Source organism: Molothrus ater, chromosome 8 (assembly GCF_012460135.2).
Source record: "Molothrus ater isolate BHLD 08-10-18 breed brown headed cowbird chromosome 8, BPBGC_Mater_1.1, whole genome shotgun sequence".
NCBI classification, from domain to species: domain Eukaryota; kingdom Metazoa; phylum Chordata; class Aves; order Passeriformes; family Icteridae; genus Molothrus; species Molothrus ater.
In genome coordinates this window covers 6,190,973-6,218,604 of record NC_050485.2, presented here as the reverse complement: position 1 = coordinate 6,218,604, position 27,632 = coordinate 6,190,973, and the positions used below count along the sequence as shown (strand labels likewise).

Below are 27,632 nucleotides of genomic sequence, written 5' to 3'. Positions count from 1 at the left end.
AATGGAAGGAGGCCCATCAGTTTGATGGCTCTGTACATGTGTGGTGGGAAAAAAATTGTCAGAGGCATAGGGGAATCCCTTTTGTTTCTAAAGTGCTTCTTCAAAGAATCAGACATCCCTATCTCTCTTTGAGGAAGGCACTGTGTGGGAGGCTCTGTGGGCCCTCCTACAATGCCATGACTGAGAAGCCTGTCTTTAACTGGAGCTTCACTGAAAATGCACAGTCCAGATAAAATGCAAAGACACAAAGAGTAAATAAAGAAGTAGTCAATGCTGAGCAAAGTGTGGGCCGAGGAATTCTGCCTCCTAAGGAGGTGACAGTCAAATGAAGCTGGCTCATCATGTGTGTCAAAAGCAGCATCAGACAGGTAAATAGCAATTCTACACTCCCCTCCTACTCTAAAATTCCACCCTTAAAACACAGGGTATTTTAGGAAGCTTCCTGCTGACAGGCACATCCTGCCCAGGATTACATTTTAATAGTTCTTCTTTTACACAAACATTTAATTTATACTTATAGTCAACATGCTATTCCCATGCAGTCCCTCGGGAGGGGCAAAACATGCAAAACACAGAGGGTGGTAATGAAAAGGAATAACCAATCTGTATTCATTGATAAATTTGCAGATAATGTAGGAGAGTACTTACTATGGTTCTGTTTCTTTCCAGAGGGCAACTTTTTATCTTTTGGATCACCTCTGAAGACTCTGGCAGAAAACAGTGGCCATTTTCAGAGCAGCACAGCAGAGGTTGGCACACCATCTGGAATAAATATGTGACATCCAAAATACCCAGGATCTTGGTATTTTGGACAAAAACCCACAAAATGCCCCAAGACTATTTTCTAAGTAGAAAAACTTCCGTCTAAATTTAGATTTTTTGAAGGAGCATCATTTTATCACATTATATCAACAAACATCATTATATCACATTAAATCTAATTTCACAAAGATGAGGTTACAGGTTTTACTTGCTTTCTGCAGCCATTGCAGGACATTGCAACATGATGCTTCTTGAAGGACCAGGGGAAAATTATATTTTCATTTTGCTAAAGCCAAAAAGTACTACTCTACACAACTTGATTCAACAACACAGCCTCTAAAACCTTTATTCTGTTGATACAATAGCCCTTAATCCTTTAGCTCCCATTCCACAAATGGTAAATTGGCCCAGCATCTTACTCCTTTTTCCACTGAAGATAATGTGCCTTGAAATGAACATTGACTGTGTCTTAAAATCCAATAAATTAAATTGTCTTCCCTCAGCCAGCAGCAGGAGTAATGGAAAACACTTCTCAGAACTAGTTTGTTTAGTTTCTACAAAAGTGTTTGACCTAACGATCTGTTTTAGCAAATTGGTATGACTTAGAGATAACTGATAAGCACACAGCAAAAACCAGCTATGCAATTACCTGTCACAAGTCAGATATTTTATACAAAATTAAAAAAAATTATACACAAACAGATCAGGAATACAGTTTGAATAAATAAATAAATTAAAATCTCCAGTTCCATCACAATAGATGAAAAAAAAGTTAGTAAAAGTGCTAGAAATAACAGCTTGACAGTATGCAATTTAACTGCCAGGGTATTGAAAATCTCATCCTACATAGTGTTTAACAAGATCATCAACATCTGCCTCTGGATTAATGCACTATGGAAAAGGATAATCAGCTAGCTAAGTGCAAGATCTGATGTTTACACGCAAGAAAATCAGTAAATTGTGACACTTGAAATTCAACATAACTTCATTAACAACTGAGCAACCAAGTTTTGTGCCCAACTGTAAAGACCTTTGGCAAACTTTTTCCTTTTTAGTACAACCAGAAGAGAGAGGAAAAGGCCAGACTGCAGAGGGCTAAGGATTAGAGAAGGGCTTGTCACTGTGAAGAGGTACAGTGACCAAGTGGGATGGTCAAAATGGGTACTATACTCCCACAGATAACTGCTAAATATTACTAAATATTGCTTTTTCATGAGGGTGTGTCCATGAGCTAAAAGGAAGGGAAACACAATGCTTCAGTACAATGAAACAACTCAATTTTATCATCTCATGTCTGAGTGTAAATGCTGACAGTGAAGTGCCAGCTACCCCTTCTCCCTCACCCAGGCCAGCCTATGCCTTTAACAACTGATACAGGACAATTTCCCTATCTCCTGTCCAATAAAAGCGCTCTAGACCAAAACTCCTCTGGGCTACAGGGGATCTGACTTGCTGATACATAATGAAACAAAGTGATAGATAAATTCTTGCAAATGAAAATGGGAACTGGCAAGCTGTCTTTGGGACGCTCCTTGCCAGAAGAGACGATCTTGTCTAACCGCATATGTCAGAAGGAAAACTCCCGCCAGCGCTCCCAGGCTGCAGGGCTGCTCCCTGCAGCACAGGCACAGTCGAGAGCTGTGCAGTATCAGGCCGTGTGGGCTCCCTCAGCGACCCACAGACGCCACTCACCGCTGAGCATTGCAGCTACAAAGGAGCTCTGCACCTTCTTCACTTGCTGCTAATTGGCTTTTTCACCTCTTATCTTCTAGACGTCTCAGCTTCAGCCCTACCTTCTTCTATCTCTCCCTATTTTTTCTTGCCTTCTTTCCCCTTTCAGACTATTATACAAACTCATGGCACCCTTTGCTCCAGCTGACAAAGTTGCACAGAATCCCTCCATCACACTTTTCTCTGGTCTTCACAAAGCAGAGTTGTGAGGACCACGACCCTCACCATGTTCAGTGCCCTGCTTCACTGGTCCCTCTCAAGACAGTGTATTTTGAATAACTAATCACAGAATCATTGAGGCTGGAAAAGATCAAGTCCAAGCATTAACCCAAAACTTCCAGGTCCACCATAAAGCCTAAGTACCACACCTACAAGTTTTTTGAATGCTTCCAGGGACTGCTATTCCATCACTAGCCTGGGCAGCTTGTACCAAATGCCTGACAACCTTTACAGTGAATAAATTTTTCCTATATATCAAATCTAAACCTTCCTGGGTGTAATTTGAGGCCATTTCCTCTTATTCTATCACTTGTTATGTAGGAGAGTTGACGCTACTGTGCTGTTAACACACACATACACATACTATGGCAATTTTAGCACCACTGCCATTGTCACCTGTTTCCACGCACTCCTGCAATGAAAAGCCATGAGGAGCCCTTGCACTTTTACTGCTTTGTGACTCTGCTGGGGGAACTTTTCCCCACAGGAATCCCACTCACTCCTCATCACAGCCCTTGGTGTCTGTCCCTGAAGCCTCTACCTAGAACTTTTAAAATGTTTTTTGAGCTTCCATGTGATAGAAGCATTTAGTAGCATAGCCTTTTTTATTATCTCACATTTTGCTCTATTCCCCTCAATAAGTATTCTCTTAAAGAGAGAACTGTAACAGTAACTTGAAGTCAGAGAATAGTAAGAGTATAGCCAAATGTGAGCAAGATAGTTCTCTTTTTAAAGCATTTTAATTAAACTCACCCAGTTCTGGTCTTCATGCTAGTTTTAAAGCTTCTGTGTGGCAGTGACTGTGGCAGATCTTCAGAGGTCTCAGACTGACACTTTAGCAGCTAGCTTCTGTTGTGCATGTACAACTATACACAGAATTTACAAGCCAGTTCCAGCTTATATTGGCTTACAGCCATCATTTTGAATTATATCCTCCTGACATTTATTAAAGACCTGGGAATGCTGACTTGATACTGCCCAGAATATGATGCAACTCAAACACAACAATTTCTTACTCTTTGAGAGCCACATCACTTATTGCTAGGCAAGGTTTTGACCAGACATTCATATTTTCATGCGTATTTCTACACATTCTCTCCATACTGCACTGTAAAAGGCACTTATTTTACTGGTGTTGCACTAAGAACCTCTATGGGTCATGCTGGGGGCTCTTTTCCCCACAAACATCCTCTCACCCCAGCAAGCTCATTATCAGTATTCCATGCAGGAGGGTGGTGCAAGACATTAAGTAATACTGATAATGAAGGCATTAAATAATATTGGACCCAGTATCATATCTTGGGGTATGTCACTAGTCACTGGACACCAGTGCAACTCTGCCACTGATCATAATGAAAGCAAGCCCTCTGAGCCTGGCAGCTCAGCCAGTTTTCGGTCCTTCTCCGTTTCTATTTATCTAAATCATACCTCAACACTTCCCATACAGTGATGTTACAGAAGATTGTCAAAAGCCATTCTAAAGTTGAGATAAACGTGCATACATGACCACAAACTTGGATTAGAAACCTCTCTGTAAGACTACTCATCCTTACAGAACAACCATTAGTGCTGAAATACTTTAAATCAAGATCATAAGCAGCAAAGCCCAAGGAGTGGCTGAGGCCGCTTGGTTTGTTTAGCCTGGAGGAGACTGAGGAGAGCCCTTATTGCGGTCTGCAACATCCTTATGAAACAGAGGAGCAGGCATTCATCTCTTCATCCTCGTGACTACTGACAGGACTCGAGAAAACGGCATAAAGCTGAGTTAGGGAAGGTTTAGGCTGGATATCAGGAAAAGGTTCTTCCCTAGAGGATGGCTGACGACTGGAACAGGCTCCTCAGGGCAGTAGTCACGGCCCCAAGGCTGACAGAGCTCAAGGAGGATTTGGACACCGCTCTTGGGCACAAGGTGTGATTCCTGGGGTGTCCTGTGCGGGCCGGGAATTGGATTCGATATTCCTGATGGGTCCCTTCCAACTCAGTACATCCTACGATTCTAACATGTCCTTCCCTCTTCTTTTTTCTTTCTCCATTCCCGATTTTCCCTCAAACCGCTCCCTCTGCCCTCAGGGCGGGCGGCGCGCGCGGCGCCCGTTGCCCTGGCGACGCGGCCCCGAAGTCTCGCGAGGCGGCGCGCGGCTCTCGCGGGCAGGGCGGAAGCGGCCGCCGTGTTTACAACCCGCGCTGGGGCCGGGACGCGCCGGGCCGGGCCGGGGGCACCGGCGAGCGCCCCTCGCCCATGTGCCCGCAGCCCCCGCCGTCCATGGAAGTGATGGAGGGGCCCCTCAACCTGGTGAGCGCGGGGAGTGGAGGGGAAGGGGGAGTGGAGGGAAGGAGGGGCGCGTCGGGTCAACCGGTGCCGCCGCTGCTCCCGCCGCTCAGACAGCGGGGAGAGGGTGACACCGCTCGGCTCCTAGCCCCGGGTGAGCAGGCGGAGAGGCGCGACCTGAACAAAAAAACGGGCTCTTGCCGCCCTTCTTCCCCCCAGACACCTGTTCAGGTGTCGGGCCAGGCCCTGCCCCGACGGGAGCGGGGCCCGGCGGCGGCTCCGGGAGGGAGCGGGGTGCGCTCGGCCCGGTCCCGCCGGGGCCAGCGCTGCTCCGGGCCCGGAGCGCGGCGCGGGGAGGGGAAGCGGCCGGGTGCGTGTCGTGGCATGTTTACATTGGAGGGGTGTGGGGACATCGCCTTGCAAAAGCGAGGGACAGCGGCAGCTCAGGAAGGAAGCGTCTAGAGGAAGCGTTTAGATGACACAGACCATAACCGTGAGGCTTGTCAGGGCCTGGTATTGGCTAAGTGCTTCCTTTAATTTCAGACGGTGAAATGCTTTAAAACCTTAAATCAGTAATTGTTTTGCTTAAACTAAATTTCTAAGGAACCTGAACTGAAACACAGATAGTCTAAGAATCACCCCTTCACAAAAGCTAATCAGATGTTAAACAATCTGAATTGTCAGGTCTCTGTCCCATAGACAAGATCTAGGTCAAGAAGAGTTAATTCTCTGCTGCCTTGTGGGTTTTACCAAAGCTGTAGCTTGGCCATGTGGTGATACACAGAGCATTCCCTTAGAAAACAAGTTTGGGTCCAGCAGTCCAGTTAGCCAGAGGCAGCACACTGAGAATACAGCTGTATTGCTTCCAGGAATGAGTTAGATCCAGGAATTGTTTAGACATTGCCGTGCAAACCTCAGAGACTGGTGTCAGTTTAGGTTTTAACCAAAGCTTATTTATGCCAGCATGGTGTCAGCCCTGACAAATCATTGCCTACAGAGTCAATCAGGTATTTCTAGGTAGCTCTCCCTAGTTTCAGAAAGATTTACACAGCTGTCATTGCAGACCACCGATGGAATTAGGGCTGACAGGGTAGTAGGAAGATGGTCTGTTCAGATCTGTAGGTTCTGCAGTGGTGCAGAACCAATTGGGTATGTCAGCATCATACTGTCTTCACTTTTTACTCTGTCTACTGAAAGACTAACTGAAATAAGGATAGCAGGAAATAGGAAAGCTCTTGTAACCTGTTGATATCGTGGAGTTAAAGTCAGGAAGACTTGAAGCATGGTAAAACAGGAGGGCTAAATTATAGCTACTTCACAGACATTGTAAAAACCTTTTTAAAAAGTAGATAGTAGTTCATAAGATTCTAAAGAGAAAATTATAATTGTATATTCACTAGTAAATGTCTGAAAGTAGCAACTTTTTGGCAATGTCACCAGTCAGTAATGTTTCTTACTGAGACCACTTAGAAGGATTATAGGAGTGACATGACTGTGACTAAAGCCTGGTTTGTGACTTTGCAACCACAAAAGGAGCGTGCAGTCACCATGCCTGTCTAGCTCCAGGCTGACAGTAAGGTCAAGACACTTCTGGATATAATGGATGATACAGGGAAAAGAGTTGCTTTACACACTTCCATACACACAATTATGAATATGGCTGTGAATATGTTCCTACTGCCTGAGAGTGTCCTGAAATACAAAAACTTTTCTCGAAACTGCTGTGCAATATAGTCATGGATCATCATATACAGGAGAGTGCACATCCATTGAGGCTGTGTCAACACCATGGCAACTCCTCATGATAAGAGGGTGATTGGGTTCAGTGCCATGGTTAGAGCATGCCTAGGTTTTTACAAGGACATGAGCAGGAAGGAGTAACTACAGTTCTGCAAAGCTCTGCTGTTCACAGCCCCTCCCTGCTGTGGAGCTTCAGATTGACAACATCATTCAGGGAAGGTGCCAACCTCCAAAATAAGGATGTTCATTTAAGTTTTTGATACTATCCAGTGTTACCTATTGCACTCTCTTTTTCCATAAATTTCTTCTCTTACCTAAATCTAGTTCCAATGAATTGGAAAAGCACAGCTTTTTCCAAATATATCAATGAGAAAAATAAAGCTACCAAAAAAAAAAAAAAAAGGAAAACCAACCAAAGCCACCAAATCACCCAAAATCACCCAACACCTAAACTACAAAGTGATACAGTAATCATTAGTCTTATTTAACTGCTATCAATGGTTTAAATACAAGATATTTTCCCTCTTCCAATGTATCACAGCTTGATGTTTTCACAAAACTGATTTTCTGTCAGTTAAGGCTATTCATTAGAATTTACCACAGTACTTGAATCTTGCTTTGTCTTGTAAAAGTTGTCTATTAGTAGTGGATTGGTGCATCTAGTCTTAGTTACTGGGAAGCATGGATACTGTCCTGATTTTCCTGGCTACTTCATCTGACCACAAAAAACCCAAACCAAACAAAAACAATTACAACAAAAACAACCAAGCAACCACACCCCACCTCTTACACTTTAATGCCAAATCTTCTATTTTCCTGGCTTCAATTATGCTCTTTTTCTGAAACTTCTGAAAGATACATTTCCCTAAAATAAACATGGAGTCTTTTTCAACCTCACACAAAATATTTTTAGGTTATGCCACGGAACTTAAAACCAGCATGAAGCAAGTGGAGTCCCTGCACCAGCAGGCAGCCATACGCCAGCTGATTACTTATTTCACACATAATCTAGATCAAAAACACCTCAACATTCTTTTTACAAATTAAAACTTACACTGTAAAAGCATGAAAATAAGTCTTCTATGAACACTGCATGTTTTTACAGAGCATCTTGAGAGCTCCTCTGTGCTGCTTGCTATAGGGGCACTTCCTACTGCCCTCTGATTTAGGCAAAGAATTTTGATCCCACGTCCAGCCATAGTTTTACCCTTAGGTGTAGGAGCAAAAGTTCAACTTAAGAAGCACAACCACACACTGCTGACCATCAGAAGCTTGGAAGTAACACAGTAAAAGCGAGGCAAATAGTATTAATCTCAGGAAGAGACTAGAAATTGCTCCTTAAACAGGGTTTGACACCCAGGACTTGATAATTCTGCAGATTCTACTTTCACAGATCAGTAGTGTCCTGTAGCTAAGGAGCTATACCACCGCTACCTTGTATTCTTCCTGCAAGGTAGTAGTATTTGTATGGTTTATAATAAAATACAATCCAAAATCTGGTTAATATCTGTCATCTCTTAAGCTTCCTGCAGCATAAAGGACCCAGCTTGAAGAGCTGCTGTTCTAGTGAAAACCAGAAAGCACAGACCAATAGCTGGAGTGAGAACAGCACAAAATGTGTATTCCAAGAATCTCATATAATGAAAGCTTTTAATATTAATGCTGCTAGCCATCAGTAGCAACCATTCCAGTGCAAGCCAATCAATGGTTTACTTAATTATTTCAAAATGAGGTAATACTACATCCACACAAAGGCAAAATAACAAGCAGGGTAATATGCAACATGGAAGCGTAGGAGGAGAAAATAGAAAACATCTACAGAAGTTCACTAGAGACCATAGAATTTAAGCCACACATGTTAATGTGTTTGAGACTTAATGCCAGCCTGCACTTCTGTTATTTTCATTGGAAAACCAGGAATATTATGTTAATCTACAGAAACATCCATGGAACCCCATTTATTTTCTTTGATTTTTTTTTTTCAGTCTTAACCTGTCAGCTGCTATACTTCACCTTCCAGTGTAAAATGAAACAAAAAAAAAGGCAGATGGACTCAATTCTGAAGTCCAATTACAGAGAGCAAGCTTGTAAGGTAACAAAAGGGGAAGTATCACTAGACAGACATGCTTAACACAAAATGTGTTTTTACCACAGCGTGGAAGAACCAAAAGGTGTGAATCCACAGAGGCTGCAGGGTATCTGAGTGAAGTGGCTGGAGGTGCATCAGATACTCAGCTGAACAGCCAGATCAGTAATAGCCACCTTGGAGAAGCTGGACAATGTTGTGTACAGGCATCTAACTGCTGTAAAAGCACAACACAAAACTGTTCCTTGTGGCACATAAAACAACTTGCAGCAGCTCCCAGTCAAGAACATAATTAGCTAAGCACTGGGTGGTTGGCAGGTGTTATTTCCTCACTGTACCTGTGCTGTTTGGGTACCTACCAGCAGTGCCTTTCTGCTGTGTCACACTGGCCTTGCTTGCCTCTCACCCAGCCACAGAGCTCAGCTCTGAGTAAGCATGACCAGCAGATTAAAGACCCAAATGAAGCCATCTCAGAGAAGCCTGGTGAGACAGACTGAAGGCACAGCTGAAGCCTTTCTGCCCCACTTGTTTTGAAATTGTTTCTCTTGGAAGCTTGTTTACTGGACAATTTGTTGTAATGGTTCAGATGCTTCTATTGAGAGGCAGCTCAGTTGCTGTAACAGCTTGAGCTTTGTGGTTTAGGGCTACATACAGACAGAAACCCAGACTGGTTTTGTGTTTATCAGGGCAGTGGAATGGTTCTCACTCATCTTGCAACCTTCAGTTAGCAAGACTTGTGTAGTACCAGCTGTGACACACTATAAATGGGGACAAGAGGGACATAGCCAAAGGAGCTGAGATCTGTAGGCACACAAAATGCTCTGGGGAGGTGGTGGAGTCACCATCCCTGGATAAGGAAAGACCAGCATGACAATCAGTGCTATGGTCTCATTGACAGAGTGGTGTTCAGTCACAGGCCTGAACTCAATCTCACTGTCTTTTCCTAATTCATTCTGGGAGTCTGAAAATGGCTCTGAAAAACAAGTTGAAGCATTTAGTGCTTTTAGCATAGTAAATGGATGAAAAGGAGCTGAATGAGGTTGATTTGACTGTGCACTAGGTAAAAGGATACCACACCTTAATGAAGGTGCAGGTGCTCAGGGAAAGGGCTGCAGCTCTGCCTGGATGGGGTTTTGAAGACTCCACCTAACCCAAGCAGTATGAATGCAAGTTGGGTTCATTCCAGACCTTCTAATTGCATTTGCATGGTGAAGAACTCAGAGTAACTATTTTATCTGAAACTTGGAATAGGTTGGGAACACAGGCATAGTCAATTAGAGCTATTCAGTCAATTAATGGGGGTTGCCTAAACAGCTACTTGCTTGTTTGCCCATATATTTAAAGTCTAATACTATTACTTACATGCAAGGTGAACTTTGACATCTTTACAATTCAATACAAAGTGATTCAAAGTGGATCTGTATTCTCAACATCAACACTCATGATAGTGTCACTTGTTTTGCTCTATAGGAACACTAGCCTATAATTTACACAGTTGAGTCATTGTTCTGTCAACCTTGCTAAATACAGGCTTTCAAAAACAGAAAATTGAGCTAACATGTGACTAGTGGTCTTGGTTGAACAACCACAATGGGTTCTGCCATTTTTTGGTTGACCTGTAGTCATCTTTCTCTACAAAATACAAGTATTTAAAAATGGAGGCTTTGCTTCACTTGGTAAAACCTACACCATTCCCATTTCTTTAGTTTTACTGCAAATATATTCTCATTATTTAGCATAAGTTACAGGACAACTCTATTACTATTTTTACTTTTAGTGCAACTGCCACTGAATACAAGCCTTTTACACAGACACCCTGATCAAGGTTGCACTATTTTTAGTAAATGAATGGCCATAGTTTATTCTTAGACCTCTCAGATCAAGTTTTGCACTTGTATTCATTTCTTCATTACATTTTTTCACTGCATATGAGGACATACACATTCAAACCTTTCTAAATTCAGTGTTTCCTGGTAAGAATGGCTTTGAAAGAGGCTCCTGTAGATGTAGCCTCTGACAGAGTGTGTGTGGGGTGGGGAGAGCCACGGTGCCCCACCTTGTCCCACCCTTTGTGGCCTGCTGCTGTAAACACCCACATGGAAAACACTTGGCACTCTCCTGGATAATAGGGCAGCAATGCAGTGTGCACTTTGACTGTTCAAAAGAGAAATCAGACCTATAGCCTTAAGGAACAAATCCTAAAATAATCCCTCATCTCTCAAAAAAACCCTTCCCCCTTGTTTTCAGCAGTAGGAGAGCACAGGTATTAATCTTTTCAGGCAATAATAACTGATATGCACAGTCCATAACATAAAATAGATGATAGCAGCATCAAGCAGTGATTTCACTTAAAACATTTACAAACAGAAACTTCTTTGCAGTTAAACTTTCATCAGGCGCCATTATTATTCTAGCAGCTGGGATTTTCCTGCTTTTTTCATTTTAAGTAAAGTGCTGTAATCTGTGCTCCATAATCCCATTAAAATACATCATTTTCTGGTGAGTCCTTTGTAATATACTAAGGAGGCTGTAAGCTTAACATCTTGTGCAAGGCTTTGTCCAGTGAAGATCTGCTCCCCTTAGTGGAACAGAGAAAAACAAAACATTCCTGTCTCAGCTGCAGGAGCACTGTTGCAAATGACTGCTCTGAGGAGGGTGGTAGGCCTGCTCTGTTTGAAAATGTGTACTTCATCTGCCCTTTTTTTTTTGGAACATTATTTTTATACTGTTGAATCAAACAGGTTTTTTCCTGTTATGCTCCTTTCCACAATAGCTAACCATCAACTAGAGCTGTATGGGAAGAGTAGCAGCTTTCCTTCCTTATCCCCACAACCTAGGCCAGGATCACGCTGTGGTAGTCCTTTAAGTTGTAAGAGTATGCTGTGTCTAGAAAGGCAACATTGCTATTTTTTCCTTTGAGGGAGCAGTAATAGGTCTGGCAAGTGGGCCTTATGGCTTCATTCCTCACAGCCTGCAGTCACATCATTAGTCTATAGTGAGAAAAAACCAAACCAACAAAAAAGTGAAGTGTTAAATTTTGGTTAAAGAAAGCTGTTGATAAAGAGAAGACCCTCATTGCGGTTCTAGAGGACTATTTGATTGGGCTTTTACTCTTCTGTTCAGAGATTATATAGACAACAATTTGGGCTAGTCAGGTAGAAAGATCCAATAGGAACACTTCCCAGAATAGCAGTAAAACTTACTAAAACAAGTGTTGTCCCTCAGCATCTCAACTACATTTACAGAGGGTATGGAAAAATATCTCACTTACTTTCTGCAGTTAGCCCAGAATGCTCCAACTCACACAGTAAGAATCACCCAAATCCCTCAAGAGCCAATTATATTGGAGCAAGGTGAGGAAGCTTTATAGCTTGGCCATCCTTCACTCACACCTGCTTCCTATTACAAGAGTTAAGTTGTTACACCTGTCCATTTGCCTACTGGGAATTCCTGCTCATCAGGATTGGGAGAGACAATCTGAAAGTAGTTGTCAGCCTGATTCCCCTTTTCAATTCTATACTTCTTAATAAATTTATGTCCAGCACTGCGAGTGGAAGAGGACAGAGAAAAGAGAAATCAGATCTATAAACCCACCACTGTCAAACAGCTGGTGTTTCTGTAATACAGCAGCAAGACCAGGTCAAAGCAATCCTGCTTGAATCTGCTGGGAACCAGCATTGAAGCTCCAGAGCTGTTGTGTAAATACCTTCCTCTAGCATGACATCAGACCAGGCATAAACTTGAGAGTAAACTTCTCTTTATGACAGAGGACCAGTTCTTCCATTGCCAGTTTATAATGGGACACAGGCCACTCTGAGTTCAAAACAGATGTGCTAGCAATGGTGGAAGCTGCATGGCTGAGGGTAACCGAGCACTCAGAACAAACCAGCAGAGTAGATAAGATGTAGAAGCTCATCCATGATAATGGCTAGTAAGCATCCAAGTACTTCTGTTGCAGCTTCATCACTTGCTGCTAGGAAACAGCACCACTAATTTCTTCCAATTGCTTCTTGATAAATAAGCTAATGTGAAAGTGGGAGAAATTCCTTGATCTTTCCACAATCAACTAATTAGAACAGACACAGGTTAGAATAAATGGCAAGTATTTTCTTGTCAACCTGTCAAGAAAAGATAGGAAAATAGGAATTCCTTGCCCATGACTGACTGTAAAACAGCTAGTTTTCTCACATAGGGCTGTGCTGAAAAGTGATTTTTTTTTCCTGGTGTGGCTCGTGTTGTTTCCATTGGGAATTCTGTTGCATCAGAGTAAGATGGCCTGACATGTATATTTTGATGTAAGAGCAAGAAAGGCATTGTGATTTTGTTATCAAAGGACCCTAGGTTTTGTTTTTGTCAACATCTATGGACTTTGTTTTCTTAATTTTATTCACAGTTCAGCCCAACTTCTTCAGACTCCCTTCAGCTTCACTGGGAGTTAATTGATAATGGAAATAATTTAATTGCTCAATCAAATAAGAACTGAATGTCCTCAGATGTTCTGCATGTGCTTAAGTGATTTGAGTAAGATCACACTCCAGCAGTTTAAAACATACATGAATAATGTTTGAAAACAATGGGACTCCAATTTTCATATGTAAAAACTAGTAGATGGAACTTGTCCTCTGACTTGTTGAATTGCTTTCTCAGTTCTGTCTCTGGCTATTCTATTTCCTCTTTCCCTGTTTTTTTAGACCCACCCATGCAGTTTGCAGAAGCAGCTGTATCAATACTAATTTACTGAAAAATTGTTTTGCAAAGAACTAGCTCAGGTGTTTTTATGTCCATGACATAGCTAATTTGTAATGGGACAAGCTGCCAGGAATAACCAAGGAGATGGCTCTGTCTGTGCTGATACTGTTTGTTCATATCAAAGGGAAATAAGTTTATCTTTCTGGCATATGTTGTTTGTAGGAGTCCCTAGAAAAAGGCCATAAAACAGATGATTTTCCAATAGGAAAATACTTCCTCTTCTGAGATTATTTAACCTCAGAATAAATGGGAAATACTAACAATGCTCTGAGGATTCAGTGAAGGTGAGAAAGAAGAATATAGTAAATAATATTTCTTGTGAAGAAACAAGGAGTTTTGGTTTAGGTTTTTTAAGAACACAGCATATTAGCATATGAAATCAGTTTTAGGAAAGCCAAATGTCTTCATGGAGTGATGTAACTGCCAGGGATTGCTTAAGAACAGCTGTTGCCCAAACAGGTGTTTTCTCTACAAGTCATTCTCTTCTGTGGTGTCAGAGCTGCTAAGATTCTGGTAGAATACTGAACTTTCTGTAATGCTGTAGGGCATAACTCCACTTGGCAGAAAAAATGACAAACTGACCTGCATTTTGGGACTTGTATTTTAAATGGATGTTAATATCAGTACCAGGTAAGTATCAGTACCTGATGTCTGTTTACTTCAAGCTCAACATGTAGTAAAGCAGTCCTGAACAGTGTGTGTAACTCACAGTCTCACCAGCTAGTGCTTGTAGCATTTCACATTCCACAGCTTGTCTTGGAGGAAGGGCCATAAAATCCATGTCTTGTAGTAATGACAAAAAAGTCTTGCTTTCATGAATGTTGCAGTGCTGGTTATGCAATAGTTTCTCACTAAACATATGCAAATACTTGCATCAAATGTTTGCTTTCAGCAACAACCTTAGTCTGTGTTTGTGGTTTACATTAGTGGTTTACAAATACTCATATAGATTTAATGCTGTACAGCAACAACGTGACTTTGATACTTTTAACTATGGCTGTGCTGCAACCATTAATTGGTGTAAGCTGCAGACAAAAAAAAAAGGCAAGTTATTCACCCAAGAGGCAAAATGTCTTGGGCATGGGGCAGCAGAAAATATCAAATCAGCTGTAGGATGTAACACACTTCAAATATCTTACATTCTGCCAGGTAAATTGGTCCAAAATACTTCTCATAACTTCTTTTGGCCTGGTGTTCTTTTTACATTGCTATGGTAAATGCCTGCCTAGAAAGGGGAACGTGTGCTTTCTAAAAAAAGCTTCAAAAGTATTTTGTTGTGTACACACCAGTTTTGCTGCATTAACAAACTTCAGTTCTTACCAGTACAGACTCTTGTAAGGTACTATTAAAGAAGTCCAATTACAAAGCTTGGAAGGGAGTGAAAATCTGAGCCTAAAAGCCTGAGAACTGGAATCAGGACAGGTTTTTCTGATGTATTGATTACTTTAAAGATAGGTATAACTATTTGTCCATTAACCCTCATCGATGTGATGTTGTTTTTTTCATTTTAAGGCTCACCAGCAAAGCAGAAAAGCAGACCGCTTGTTGGCAGCGGGGAAATATGAAGAAGCAATTTCCTGTCACAAAAAAGCTGCTGGTTAGTAGGTTATTTCTCACATTTCAGCTCTTAAAATCAGTTTCTAGATTTGCTTACACCAAGCCTATCTTGAGTTCAAGAAGTATTTGAACAATGCTTGGCCACATGGGATTGTTGGGGTGTCCTGCACAGCACCAGGAGCTGGCCTTGATGGTCCTGCTGGGTCCCTTCCAGCTCAGCAGATTCTGTGATGCTGTGTAAGTAGAATGTCTAGTTACTTGCAAAATTTATATTTTTAAAATGTCAGTTTGTTTTTCAGTCTAGACCAAGAACCCTTTTGAGAACATTTTTTCTCATGTGAGCAGCTAGAGTCAGACATTTCCAAAGTTGTTTAGATTGGGGGTGATTATCACTGTGAAGGCAGTTCTTGGCTATAGATGAAGCCAACACCTTGTGGTATGCAGAGACTGAAGTTGTGTACCTGCTCTAAGCCAGTTTCACTTTATACTTTGCATTTTCTTTACTGCTTTCATAGGCGAGGTCACAGTGCTTTCTCTGTTGGTAAAGAACAAATGTTTGCGTACAAAACTTGCCTTTCCTAATGTCTGCATCAAGGCAGCTAAGAACAGGTGATAAGCTCCCCAGAACTCAAGCAAAACAGCAGTTTGCATCACAGACCTTGACTCTGCAGGGACAGCCTCTCCTCTGTGAGATCTTGTGCATTTACCTGTCCATTTAAATAGTCCTGCTTCATTTTTTGTGTTGGGATCCCTCAGCTCTCTGACAGTGTGCAGCTCTTTGGCAGAAGAAGAAAGGAGGTCTTAACTGGTGCAACAAGTAGGGCATTTTCAGTGACAGGGCTTGTGTGGAGACAAAGTAAGTGGCTGCTCTGAACATGGTAACCTAGATACCAGGCATTCTGCCTCCATTCATAAATACCAGAAAACCCCATAAAGTGAGAAACTAATAGTTTCTTTGGTATTTATGAATACTCAAAGTGATGAGGGATTGCACTTACATTCTAAAATGCATACTTTTTGTTTTCTTCCACTTCATATACCAAGATAAAAGCCAAAAATACACTGAATGTTTTTTGCTTTTGTCTTGCATCATTCCAAATTTGCTTGAGAATTTCTCATACATCATCATTTTCAGCACTAAGATATGTTCAAAGTCTTTCTGGAAATTGCTGCTGCTCTAAAAACAAACTGGAGTGACCCAAGCCAACAAGATACCATGGGAAATTACTGTAAGACCATGTGTGCACTACAAGGTCTTACAGTAATTTTTTCAGACTTCTGAAAAACAGCAGGTGTTTCCAGCCACTGTAACTTGTAAATACTTTTCTCTAGACTGCTGCCTTTATGTGGGGTTGAGCACACAGGTCTGAAGGCTTTCCTTAGCTTTTCTGGAGGTGTTCAGGGTTCCCAGGCTGCCCTGAGTGCTGATGGATGATGTTCTGTCCCACAGGGTACCTCACGGACGCCATGAAGCTGACCCAGTCGGAGCAGGTGAGACCTGAGCACAGCAGCTGCCAGAACCAGCCACAGCCCCATGGTGTGCCCATGGGTCCCCCTTGGGTCTGATCACACCCCTCCTGGCCATCAGCCTCTGCAAAATTCTCTGTACCCTTGGCAACTGCACCAGGAGTTTCACAAGTGTGGTAATACTAATCTTCCTAGAGAGTTTTCCCAAGGACAAGAGAAACCTTAACCCATCCAAGGGGTCTCCAACTTTCTAGTCTGCCAGACATCTTCAAGTATGTGACAAAACTAGTGTCATGTTTAACTTCATCTGTTAGTATTTTGCTGAGACAAAAACCCAAGCATCTCACCTACAGTGTGTCATTTTGGCTTAATGCATCCTGACTGGGGGATCTCTAGAACAACAGCCCTGACATTTTTTCTTATTCATTGCATATTTATCTGTGAGTGTAGTAGTGTAGTCTGCTCAGTACATTTGTACCAGCAGGTTTTGAATTTAGCCAATAGTATGAAATAAATAACCCTTCGAGATCAGACATCTGTCTTTGCTCCAATGGGTCATTCTTGTAGAAAAATGGTCTTTGATCCAGGTGAGTTCATAACCACTGTGCCACCTCCTTCATTAAATATGGCTGAATCATTTGGGGCCATACCTGGCCTTGGAGCAATTTGCTGCTTCATTTGGGTATTATTGATACAGCTACACAGATAACATCATAGAAACATACAAAAAGTTTGCATTGTTTAGCCAGAGTGTGGCTGTGCATGCCAAGTGAATCTCTTCCTTCTTGGTGTTGGTCATAGGTCAGTTAAACTCTGGGTGCCTCTGCCCAGAGGTATTGCAGCCTGGTCAGTGACTTACAAACAAAAAGACCAGTAGTTATGCTAAATCTGACATATCTGAATCTATTGCACTGTACAAGCAGAGAGCACTTCCTGTTGGACTTATGTCTGAATAACAAAAGCTCCCCCCTTGGGCATGCAGTGATGCTGTTGATGTAAATATTTACACACATGTAATTCAATGTTTGTGACTATTTGGGTGGCATTAGGGATCACCAACTAAATTGTTTAATCTTGTTCTTACTCAGGCTCAGCTATCACTGGAATTACAAAGGGATAGTCATATGAAACAGTTACTGCTCATCCAGGAGAGGTGGAAAAGGGCAAAGAGGGAGGAAAAGCTGAAAGCCCAGCAGAATGCTGACAAGGAAGCAGCCGCACATCTTCAGACTTCTTACAGGCCATCTGCTGAAGACTCTGATGATCAAAACATATTGGTTCCTGTTGCTCAGAAATACAGCTCTTCCACAGAGAAACATTCACAGGATGTTCGGGGTGTCTTTGACAGGGACCCAGATACACTTCTATTTCTGCTTCAGAAAAAAAAGGAGCCAGTGGAAGCATGTATTGGGAGTAAAGCGCCAAAAGATGACAAAACAATAATAGAAGAGCAGGCAACCAAAATTGCAGATTTGAAGCAGCTCATAGAATCTCTTGTAGCTGAAAACGAGAGATTAAGGAGAGAGAATAAGCAGTTAAAAGCAGAAAGAGCTAGACTCCAAAAATCTCCAGTAGACAAGGAGTTGGATGTAGACACTGACTTTGTGGAGAAGTCAGAGTTGTGGGGTCTGCAGCAGCACTCGGAATCTGCTTCTTCAGCTGCAACTTGGCAGAAGTTTGCAACAACTGCTGGGAAGGCAAAGGACATTCCAATACCCAACCTTCCCCCCCTGGACATCCCGTCCCCAGAGCTCCCGCTGCTGGAGCTCTCTGATGATATACTGAAAGGACTGATGAATAGTTAAAAACCAGGAAAAGTGCTCAGTGTAGTTACCCAAACTTGAGAAAAGGGAAAGCCACCAGGACAATGGTGATGTGAGGGCAGAAACATTTACCACAATCCTACTGTTGGAGAAAAGGCATTAAGCAACTTTGTTACTGTGAAATACACATCATATCTGATTGACTTCATGGAAGTTAAAGGTACCATAGTTGGTATAAGATGGTGATCTCTTTCATCTTTCTCCCAATGTTTCAAACCAAATGACTGCCTGGAGAATGTTTCAAGTAACACAATCCTTCAGGGTTTTTAAGTATGCTATATGTAATAGTTATCTATAATGCCATAAATGATGGTGCAGAACCTAACTGTTATGGTTGCCAGTTGGCTGCCACTTCATATTGAAAAATGCTTTCTAGCATGAATTTAAACTGTGCATTTCATTATGCATAACTTTGTTAATTCAGATACAGTGCAATTTATACACCTCCTAGATGGATTTATGTGCCACACTCTGTGTTCCTGACCATGTTAACCTCAAGTCAGGAGAGATTTTAATTTCCATGCTATGAAGGAACCAACTTACTTGTTCTGTCGATGTGGGTTTTTTGGGGGGTTATCTGTTTACATAACTAATCAGGGTGCATTGAATCTAGCTATTGGTTTCTGTATACAGTGACATGGTTTAAAATGAAAAATCCATACTTAAGGTAAAATACCCTTTTTGTTTTCAGTGATGCATGAATGGAAGTAATTCTAGCTGGCAGTATTTGATTGAAAAAGAAATTGTTTACAGCTTAACCTGATTCAAAAAGGATAGGAAAATAAAAACCAAGGTGTTTTGACACTGTCTGTTACATCTGTACAAATGTTGCCAAGTTTAAAGAACAAGTTAGTACTTGTACTAAGTGTTAGGATACACCTACAGCTGAGCTTCCACATTCATCATCCAGCAAATTCAAGAAAGCTGGGATGAATTCCGAGGGCCTTGCCCACCTGTGGAATGACCTGGCTGACAGCTGGGTTCCAGCCCTGTAGAGTACTGGAGCATCAGCAGAGCAGCTCCGTGGATTTTGTGGGGCACAGCCCAGCAGGAGCTGTAGGAACAGTGCTGAGGGTGCTGGGTCTGAGCAGGGTGTGCACACACCCTGAAGGTGCTGGCTCTGGGCAGGGCTGTGCAGCCTCCTCACACCTGTCCCTTCCAGCATGGCTCAGCCCCTGCCCTGGAGCCCAGCTGGGGCTTTCCCAAGGGGTGTTTTTGTGTGTAGTTAGGTATTAATTACCTTCAGCTGTTACTGATTAGTGAAGTGTTCAGTATTGCAAGCTACGGCATTTTAAGTTATTCTTATGCTGTTAAAAGGTAAGCTTGCTTTCTAAGAGTGCATTTTTCTTCCAGAATAGACTTGGAAGTGCAGCAAGAACACCTTACTGCTATGCAAATTCTCCCCTTACCTCTGTGTACCTGGCATCTTCTGTGCTTGAAGGAGCGTAGGGACTGGAGGTTAGAAAAAGTCTATAGAAACAGAGGTAAGACAAGTTCATTAGAGGAGGTGCCTTGTGCTGAATTAAATCTAATCTTGCTGGGGAAATAAAAAAGTTATTTTTCACATGGAGCAGTTGAGCAAACAGCCCCATCCAGCTGTGAGGAGGTGACCTGTTCCAGGTCAGACCCAGCTCACTGCTCCCACCAAGGGCAAGTGCCAGTCTCTGCTGGCCCCTGCCTGGCTGACTATTCCAGGTAACAAGGCAGAGGAGCATGCTGTTCCTAGTCATGTAAGTAAAGCAAAGAATCTGCTCACAGGATGGAAATAAAATCCTGTAAGCACCTACCTCATGCCACTGCTGGGGTGGTAGCTCAGGGTTGTTAACTACAAGACATGTCAGTGGTGTCTGCAAATGGCAGCTAGAGAAGGAAGCAGTTTTTAGGTCTGTTGAAGTCAGGGTTCTTCAGAGGTGGGAGCTTGGGAATTGCAAGCTCTACCTTCTTGACTTTAACGCTAAACTGTCCCTTCATGTGTAGCTGCATAAACAAAACACCCGATCTGAAAGAAGCTGCTTCTCTGTGGGAAGGATGGCCAAGTAGGGGCAAAACTCCATACTGCCACTTTTGGAAGTGGTGTTAAGTCTTCTCTATCTCCTGCAATGCGAGTGCTTGTTTGTTCTTGCATTCTGCCTACTCAACACGACTGCTGCTGAATCCCAACTCCACGGGCGTGTTCCACTCTCGTGAGTGATCCTGAACTTTTTAAAGTAAGGAATTCTTCAGTCTGAATGCAGAGCTAAGCAATTACTCAGTGCATTGGAAAAAGGTAGGTTGTACCAAGAATACTCACCACTAGAGGACAGGTTTTACAGCTTCATAGCAGTAAAGCTAGGGAAATTCTTCTCCCATGGCTGTCAGCAATTAATTTGTGTCACAACAATTTCAAACCGTTCTAAGTTACCGAGCTTGCGGGCGGGGTGTGGCCGGGCGCGGTTCCCGGTTCCGCGGCGCTCGGCCCGTGTCCGGTGTCCGGGCGGATCCCGCAGCCACGGCCGCCACCTGGCGGGAGCCCGGGGCCCGGCTCGGGCCCGCTCCCCTCTCTGGCCGTGCCCTCGCCTCTTTCACCGCCAAACCGATGGGATGGGCTCAGTGCCCCGGCCTGGAGGGAGAAAAGGAAGAGGCATGGTGCGGGAATGCAGCAGGTGACCGACGTGCAGAGAGCTGCAGCAGCAACAACAAAGCCGTGAGTCACTTTTGTCCCAGGGATCGTCACCAAAGCCTGGCACAGCACACAGAAACATTCCCGGGGTGCTGAGTCTGGGCTGCATTGTTTTATAATGGACAGAGTTAAAGAATCTTGTGGTCCGCTGTTTCAAAGTGTCTCACCAAGAACCAATTTTAAATACACATCCAGACACTGACTTCTATTCATAGACTTTGCTTTAACCACAGAAACCACCCTTGTCTTGGCACACAGAAATACTGGCCCTGCTGAATATTGCCAACACATGCTATGCCAAAAGAAACTGTAATTATCCAATCTCTGGCTGTATCACCACAGAAAGAGAAACCAAAGAAAGGCAACTGGGAAGCAATGTGGAGTCTCCTGAGAATAAAATGTGCAGACTTCACCACTACCAGTTGCTACTTAAAATGATGGCTAAAACAAAATACAGAAGTGTTGGGTTTTACATTTTGCTTTTATTAAAAGGGGAAAAAAAAGGATTTTGTGACTGCTTCCTCTGAGAGCATTTTCATGTTCAGGAACTCTGGTAGTGAACTCCTTCCTACTGTCCTCTCAGCAGCAGCTCTTCAGCCATCTGCAGTTCCTGATGACTGCTTTAAGTGACAGGAGCTACACCTCATCTAGACTCTCTTTCCCACAAAAAGTTGGATCTTTTGAGACCCCTTCCAGTCCAGCTCTGTACATGGAGAAAAGCAAATACAGCCACAACAGCTAATAACATCCTGTACTGAGCTGGGCTAAAACAGTAGAAAACAAAATCAAACTGTTCCACAGCAATCAGAGCAGTGCTGTGGCTGCCACAAGTCAGGTACAGGCTGGATGTTATTTGCCACGTCTTCCTGCCCGAGTATGAGGACTGTGGAGTTCAATTGTATAAAAAGTTCATTGTTCCCTAAAGAATTAAGAGCTATGGACATCTTTTCCTCCACCTTCTTTTTTCTCATGTTTGTTTTTTCCAGAAGTAATTTCAGCTTACTCAGGGTTTTTGTCTTGTAATCATTTGAAGTGTTCCCTCAGGCCCATTTGCTGCAGGACTTAAGGTATTATTGAGATCAAACAATATGAAATCCTTAGAGCTGTGAAAATACAGGATTTCCTGCCTCAGAGCTACTAAACCCTACTCTCTATTTTCACCAAGGTACCACAGACCCAGGGACTGGAAAAAGAAACAGGCATCTGGGAGAAGAATATAGAGCCTTGGTATGTTTGGAAGGTACCAGAAACGTTCACTTTGAAGCATAACAGCAAAAATCCCTCAGTCCACCACTTACCTTTAGAAAGGCCCTTGTTTAAAATGCAGCTATTTGCACACAACACATCAGGTGAATCACATCTTCAGTTTGCTATGAGGCAAGATTTTCCTAGCAGCTATTTATAGACGGTGACTTCCTTTTCAAAACCGATGAGAACAGATGAAAGGAGTACAGAGGTCGGTTTGTGTGTGCTGCTGACGCCACAGGGCATTTGCTCCCGGGGCAGTTTCCTGGGCCACCCTGCTGAGATGGGAAGAGCAGAAGGCGGTGGTGGCCCCTGCAGGCAAGGACCGCCCCCAGCACTGCTGCTCTGCGGGGGCACACGGAGCACGGCGACACCGGCGGGACAGACACAGCGCTCCAGCCTTCAAAGCACGGGTCAAAGCTGCCGAGCAGGAGCACAGCGAGAGCTGACACTGCCTGAAACAAAGCTGGGGCTTAGCAGGGGAAAGCGCAGCCGAGACCAACTCCAGGAATCTCAACAGGGTGAGGCAGCTCATCCAGCACGGATGTGGGGGAGAGCACAAACATCCTGCTCTGGAAAGCAGCAGAACAGGCAGTGGTGGCTGTGGAAGGAAAAAGGAAGGGAAATTCCCAGTTACAGGCACAGGGCAGGGAAGGCTGTCAGCTGTGAGAGCAGAAGAAGGCTTGACAGGATGTCACAGGAGAGGGCACAAACAAAACTACCACCTACCAAAAAGGTCAGAGAGCATGAGAACGTAGGGCTGATCAGATGGGAGTTGGCCTACACACAGAGATCTGAGCAACTTGCATGAAGCTGGGAGTAGAATAAATAGATTTGCAAATCAGACTGTTCTAAACCCCTAGTCTGACCTCCCTAACAGGGACCACCATTTCCCTGCCAGCAATTCCAGCAATTTCTGTTTCTGCTAAACCATAAATGCAGGAGCCATCTGTGCTGAAATACTTCAGGTCATCACAGCCCTGCTTTGTTCTTTGCTAAAAACTTATTCTTCATTAGGTACCTCTGCAGTTCCAACAGGAAAGAAACTGCTGTGGCCATTTACTGTACAGCAGTGCTGAGGATGGAGATGATGATAAGGAACTGGAAAAGAGGGAAAGGGGGGTGTGGGGAGCAGGGCTCACAGTTTTGCTGACTCTTGAGGTGTGATCTTTCAAATGACAGGAAAGGAGAAAGAAGGAGGAGTTTCATGGAGAGCAAAGCAGACAAAGACAGAGCTTGTGCTCAACAGGAAGGTGACAAAAGATGACACACAGTATTTCATATCCATGCTCTAGCAGCTGACAGCATTCCTGCACTCCAACAGCTTCAGCTGATCTCACTGATACTTTTGGCTGTATTAAAATAGTTGAGATTGTAGAGCAGAAATCCCCCAAGAGTCTTTAGCAAATGAAGATGGGAAAAACATGCCCAGAAACACATCACAGAACATGGAAAAAGGTCAAGAGGGAAAAACTAACCTGAGAACAAAAGAGCTTCCCACAAACCCCTCTGGTGTCAGACATGAGCTGTGAACGCCTCTGGTCACGCTCACAGCCACAAGCACAACACCAGCACCACTTCCTGCTCCCATTTCCTGCAGGGAGCTTGGCTTCATTGTGACAGAGCCAGAAACCTGAAGGTACTAAGCAGAATGTGCTACACCAAGTACTTAAACAACTTTTTTGGTGTTTTTAGTGGTATTTGGAGTACCTGTGAACTTCAACAACTTCTGGCACTGTTTAGTCACTCTTCCAGTTTCCTTTAAGGAGAGAAGAACATCTTCAGCTGGACAGGCAGGTGCCAGGGACCCCTGCCCAGGTCTCTAAGCCCTCTGGGGTGGCAGGGCAGCTGTCAGTGGGGCCATAGGGTGGTAGCAAAGCTCAGATCTCGAGGCACAGGTGCTGTCAGCTGTACAGGCACTGGAGAACAGGCAGAGGACAAAACCCATGGCTTTGGCCAGGGCAGGCGTGGCAATGTGACACTTTGGGACACCAACTCAGGGGACACCAAGCCCTGCCCTCCCACTCAGCTGCCAAGACACAGCAGCAGCACAGGAGTGAGCAGTGATGGCAGCCATGGCCCAGGGCCAGCAACTGCTCTTGGCTGCAGGAAAAGAACCAAGGGCAATGGGACTCTGCAGCAGGAACAATAATTTCATACTTGTAAGGCACATGGAAAAAAAAAAAAACTCAATTGAAGAAGGAAATATTAAAGTATTTACATATCTTGAACTTAAAAAATGAAAGTATGTACAACCAGAGTCCACTTCTCATTAAGCAAATATACAGTGGCAGATCCTCCACTCTCAGCCAATGCTCTAATGCTGCAGGGAAGAATAAAGATGATAATGGATGGAACAGGCTACAAAGTTAAGAAGCCTTTGTTAAGTGCAGCACCATTAACTCCCTGGTATTTCTCTGCAACTTGACAAATTTCAAGTTTTCAAGCCAACTAAATATTTTGACTTTTGGAATGAGGAATTGCTTTTGTGATTTATTATTTTGAAAGGTGACTTACATGGGATTTGGGGTTTTTGGTGACCCCAAACCCAGTCAGATGTGTCAGACTGGAAGCAGTAACCATGGTCATTACTGTAACCAGGATAATTACTATCCCCTTTTGGACACCTCAGGAGCTGGCCATTGGCTCTGCCCAGCATTTGATAATCAATATAAGTATTTGAATAATTGTAATAACTTGAAGCACACTTCTTGTGAAGCTTTTCAAACTCACTCAAAAACCTAGAATTCTGCTCAACTGCTAACATTTATCATTATTAAATAAAAAAACCCCATAAAAATAAATTTTTAAAAACATCCATTATTTTGTAGCATTACCTGAGCGATCAAAGGCAAGCTGTTAGGAGACAATCATGGCACAGAAACGCCTTTCCCCTTCCCGTGGAGCAGGTGCCGAGTGCCGAAGGGAAGGGGCGGGGGCAGAGGCTCCCGGCAGTGCCGGCTGCGGCCCGCAGGGGGCAGCACTCGGCTGCCCTGGCAGCAGCGAACAAACAAACCCACACCGCGACGTCTGACAAAGTCATTTTAATGGAAAATGTAAAACCCCTTTCAACTTCAATGTACAAAGCATGTGTAACACTTGCACTTTTAACAAATTAAAGCAAGCCAATGTTTTAAAAAAATACATCATTGAATGTATATATGTATATATTTACATAGCATATTAAGTTTAATATTTAAGCTTTAAAAGTTCACATAAATTTTACCAAAATGAGACAATTTTTAAATAAATTACACCTTTTGAAAACGTTTAATTGTACACTGAATAGCTTCAATAAAATACTGAAGTGTCTGTATTTAATATCTACTTTATATACTTTATATTTTACAAAGTTTACAATTATTTGGCAGTAATTTTCAGAATATGACATGACTGCTGTGCGGACTCAGCAAGATCCCAAATGCAGGCAATAGCTGGTGTTTGTGTCCTACTCTCACAGTAACTGTCTCAATGTAGTGAAAAAGATCTGAATTATTTTAGCAAACTGTACAAGTCACATTTACATTTGATCAACAATATAGCATAGAATTTTGTCGTTTTTTCCAAAAATAAATACATCATCTTAAATCTTTGACATTTCACAAACTTCATGTACATTATAATACAGACAGCAGAACGCTGCTCAACTGTTTGCAAGTGGAACATGGAATCACAGTGGCTGTGATCTGAAGCTCTACCGTTGCAGTGTCATTAACAAGTAAATATGATGACTGTGTTTTCTTGGCACTGATGGTTTGTGAAGCTTAAATTAGTGTGTTTACCGTTCACAGATCAGGTGAAATAACCTCTGGGTGACGCTACCTCCAAAAAGCAGAGTGTGCTCAGTTCTCATCCATATCTTCCATTTCACCTTCGTGAATCTTCAAAGCTCTCACCATTTCTTTAACTGCGTGATACAAGATATTTTTAACCTGCAAGAACACGGGACAGATTTCAGTAAGGACTATGACCTGAGGAACTCTGCAAAGTTTAGGACTGAGCCCTAAGCTTAGTGGATGGACAAAAGAAAGGCTTCATCGAGCCTGTGCAAAAGGAACAGCTTTTTACACATTTTAAAATGTAATGTGAAATAAAGCCAGCAGCTCAAGGCAGAGTCATTTACAGCCCTGGCATTCATGCTGCTGCTCATTGTTATTCTGTGTGAACAGCAGCAAGGAAGTAGCTCCACACACTGCTCGGCATTTCAATGAGCCCAAGCACACCCTGCCTTCCCAGCCCCTTCCAGAGCAGCATTCATTGCCTACCTGCAGTTTATCATCATAATTGATTTCTTCCTTTGACAGCCTCAGCTCCTGCGTTAGGTGAAATGACTGTACAAGATGTTCTGGAGACACAAAGTCTTCCGTTACTTGAACGCAGCTGTGAAAATTTTGCACCTATCCAAAATAACAAAAAGAGATGATCATTAGTATTTGGGGTTATTCTTTGGCAGAGGTACCTGAGGAAAGAGTGGGCCTTGAGATGCCTTAACCAGAGCCTTATGGGACTAAAGGGCACCTTTACAGGTAGAGAGCAATTATGTGTCTGCCTTATCTAGGCTGGCTGCTGCCACAGCACCTCTGAAGGCTGCCCAGCTGCCCGTGCTCAGCATAAATCCCACACTGAGGCCTTGCTCCTCCCTCAGCAGCTGCACTCAGCCTGCCCAGCCCTGGAGCTGCCCTGCCCTGCAGGACCCGGCTCCTCTGCCACGCACACACACTGCAAGCTGGCACCTCATGGGAAAGGAACTGCCAGTGGAGATACTTGAAAGAAACAACCATCAACAGGGAAAAGGGGAGGCTGAGAAGTAGGGGGAAAAGAGCACTCTTCTTCTTTCTCTGAACATTGCTTCTTACTGACATGAGATAACTACTGAGGAACAGACACCACCTCCGGCCACCCAGGTCGTGCCTGGAGGACAGGGGAAAGGGAAATTGCTTCCTCATTGTGACCCAACCACCAACTCCAGTTCACTCCCTTCAGAACCAATTGTGTTTTCACCCCTAAACCCTTACAAATTACACTGTAATTTGTAATTCAGCAGTCAAAATCCCCTTTTCCCCAAACTCCAACAGCTCCTCACAGAAGCTGTGATGTGCAACAGTTTGAATTCCCAAAGCCTGGGGGCAGGGAGGCAGAGCCTCAGCCATTCCAGCAAACACTCCATCCCACCCTGCTCAGGACTGATAGAGATCTGTGTATTTTAAAGTGAAACCTAGCAAAATCTAGAGTTTCTAAATGCACACTCTAAAAATTCCATTATGGTACCTGACATTCAAAGAAACCACTGGGGTCTACACAGTTGAGGGCACAGGACTTAATTTA

At 43.2% G+C, this 27,632-nt stretch overlaps 2 protein-coding genes across 5 annotated transcripts in view; one reads left to right on the top strand and one right to left on the bottom strand.

Annotated features, from left to right (window-relative positions):
- The first annotated feature begins 4,875 nt into the window (after window positions 1–4,875).
- NRBF2 (nuclear receptor binding factor 2) lies at window positions 4,876–19,205 on the top strand. The gene is made up of 4 exons (XM_036386102.2): window positions 4,876–5,005; window positions 15,069–15,153; window positions 16,564–16,604; window positions 17,669–19,205. The coding sequence occupies exons 1-4, from the start codon at window positions 4,952–4,954 to the stop codon at window positions 18,383–18,385; spliced, it is 897 nt and encodes a 298-aa protein (XP_036241995.1). The 5' UTR covers window positions 4,876–4,951; the 3' UTR covers window positions 18,386–19,205.
- Window positions 19,206–25,336: 6,131 nt separating this feature from the next.
- The window catches only part of JMJD1C (jumonji domain containing 1C), a 159,745-nt gene continuing 157,449 nt past the window's right edge, over window positions 25,337–27,632 (bottom strand). For all 4 annotated transcript variants that reach the window (XM_036385398.2, XM_036385399.2, XM_036385400.2 and 1 more), the window contains 2 exons: window positions 26,573–26,704; window positions 25,337–26,239 (listed from right to left, as the gene is read on the bottom strand). In XM_036385398.2, coding sequence (XP_036241291.1) covers window positions 26,150–26,239; window positions 26,573–26,704 — 222 coding nt within the window. In that variant the 3' untranslated portion in view covers window positions 25,337–26,149. The remainder of the gene's footprint in view (window positions 26,240–26,572; window positions 26,705–27,632) is intronic.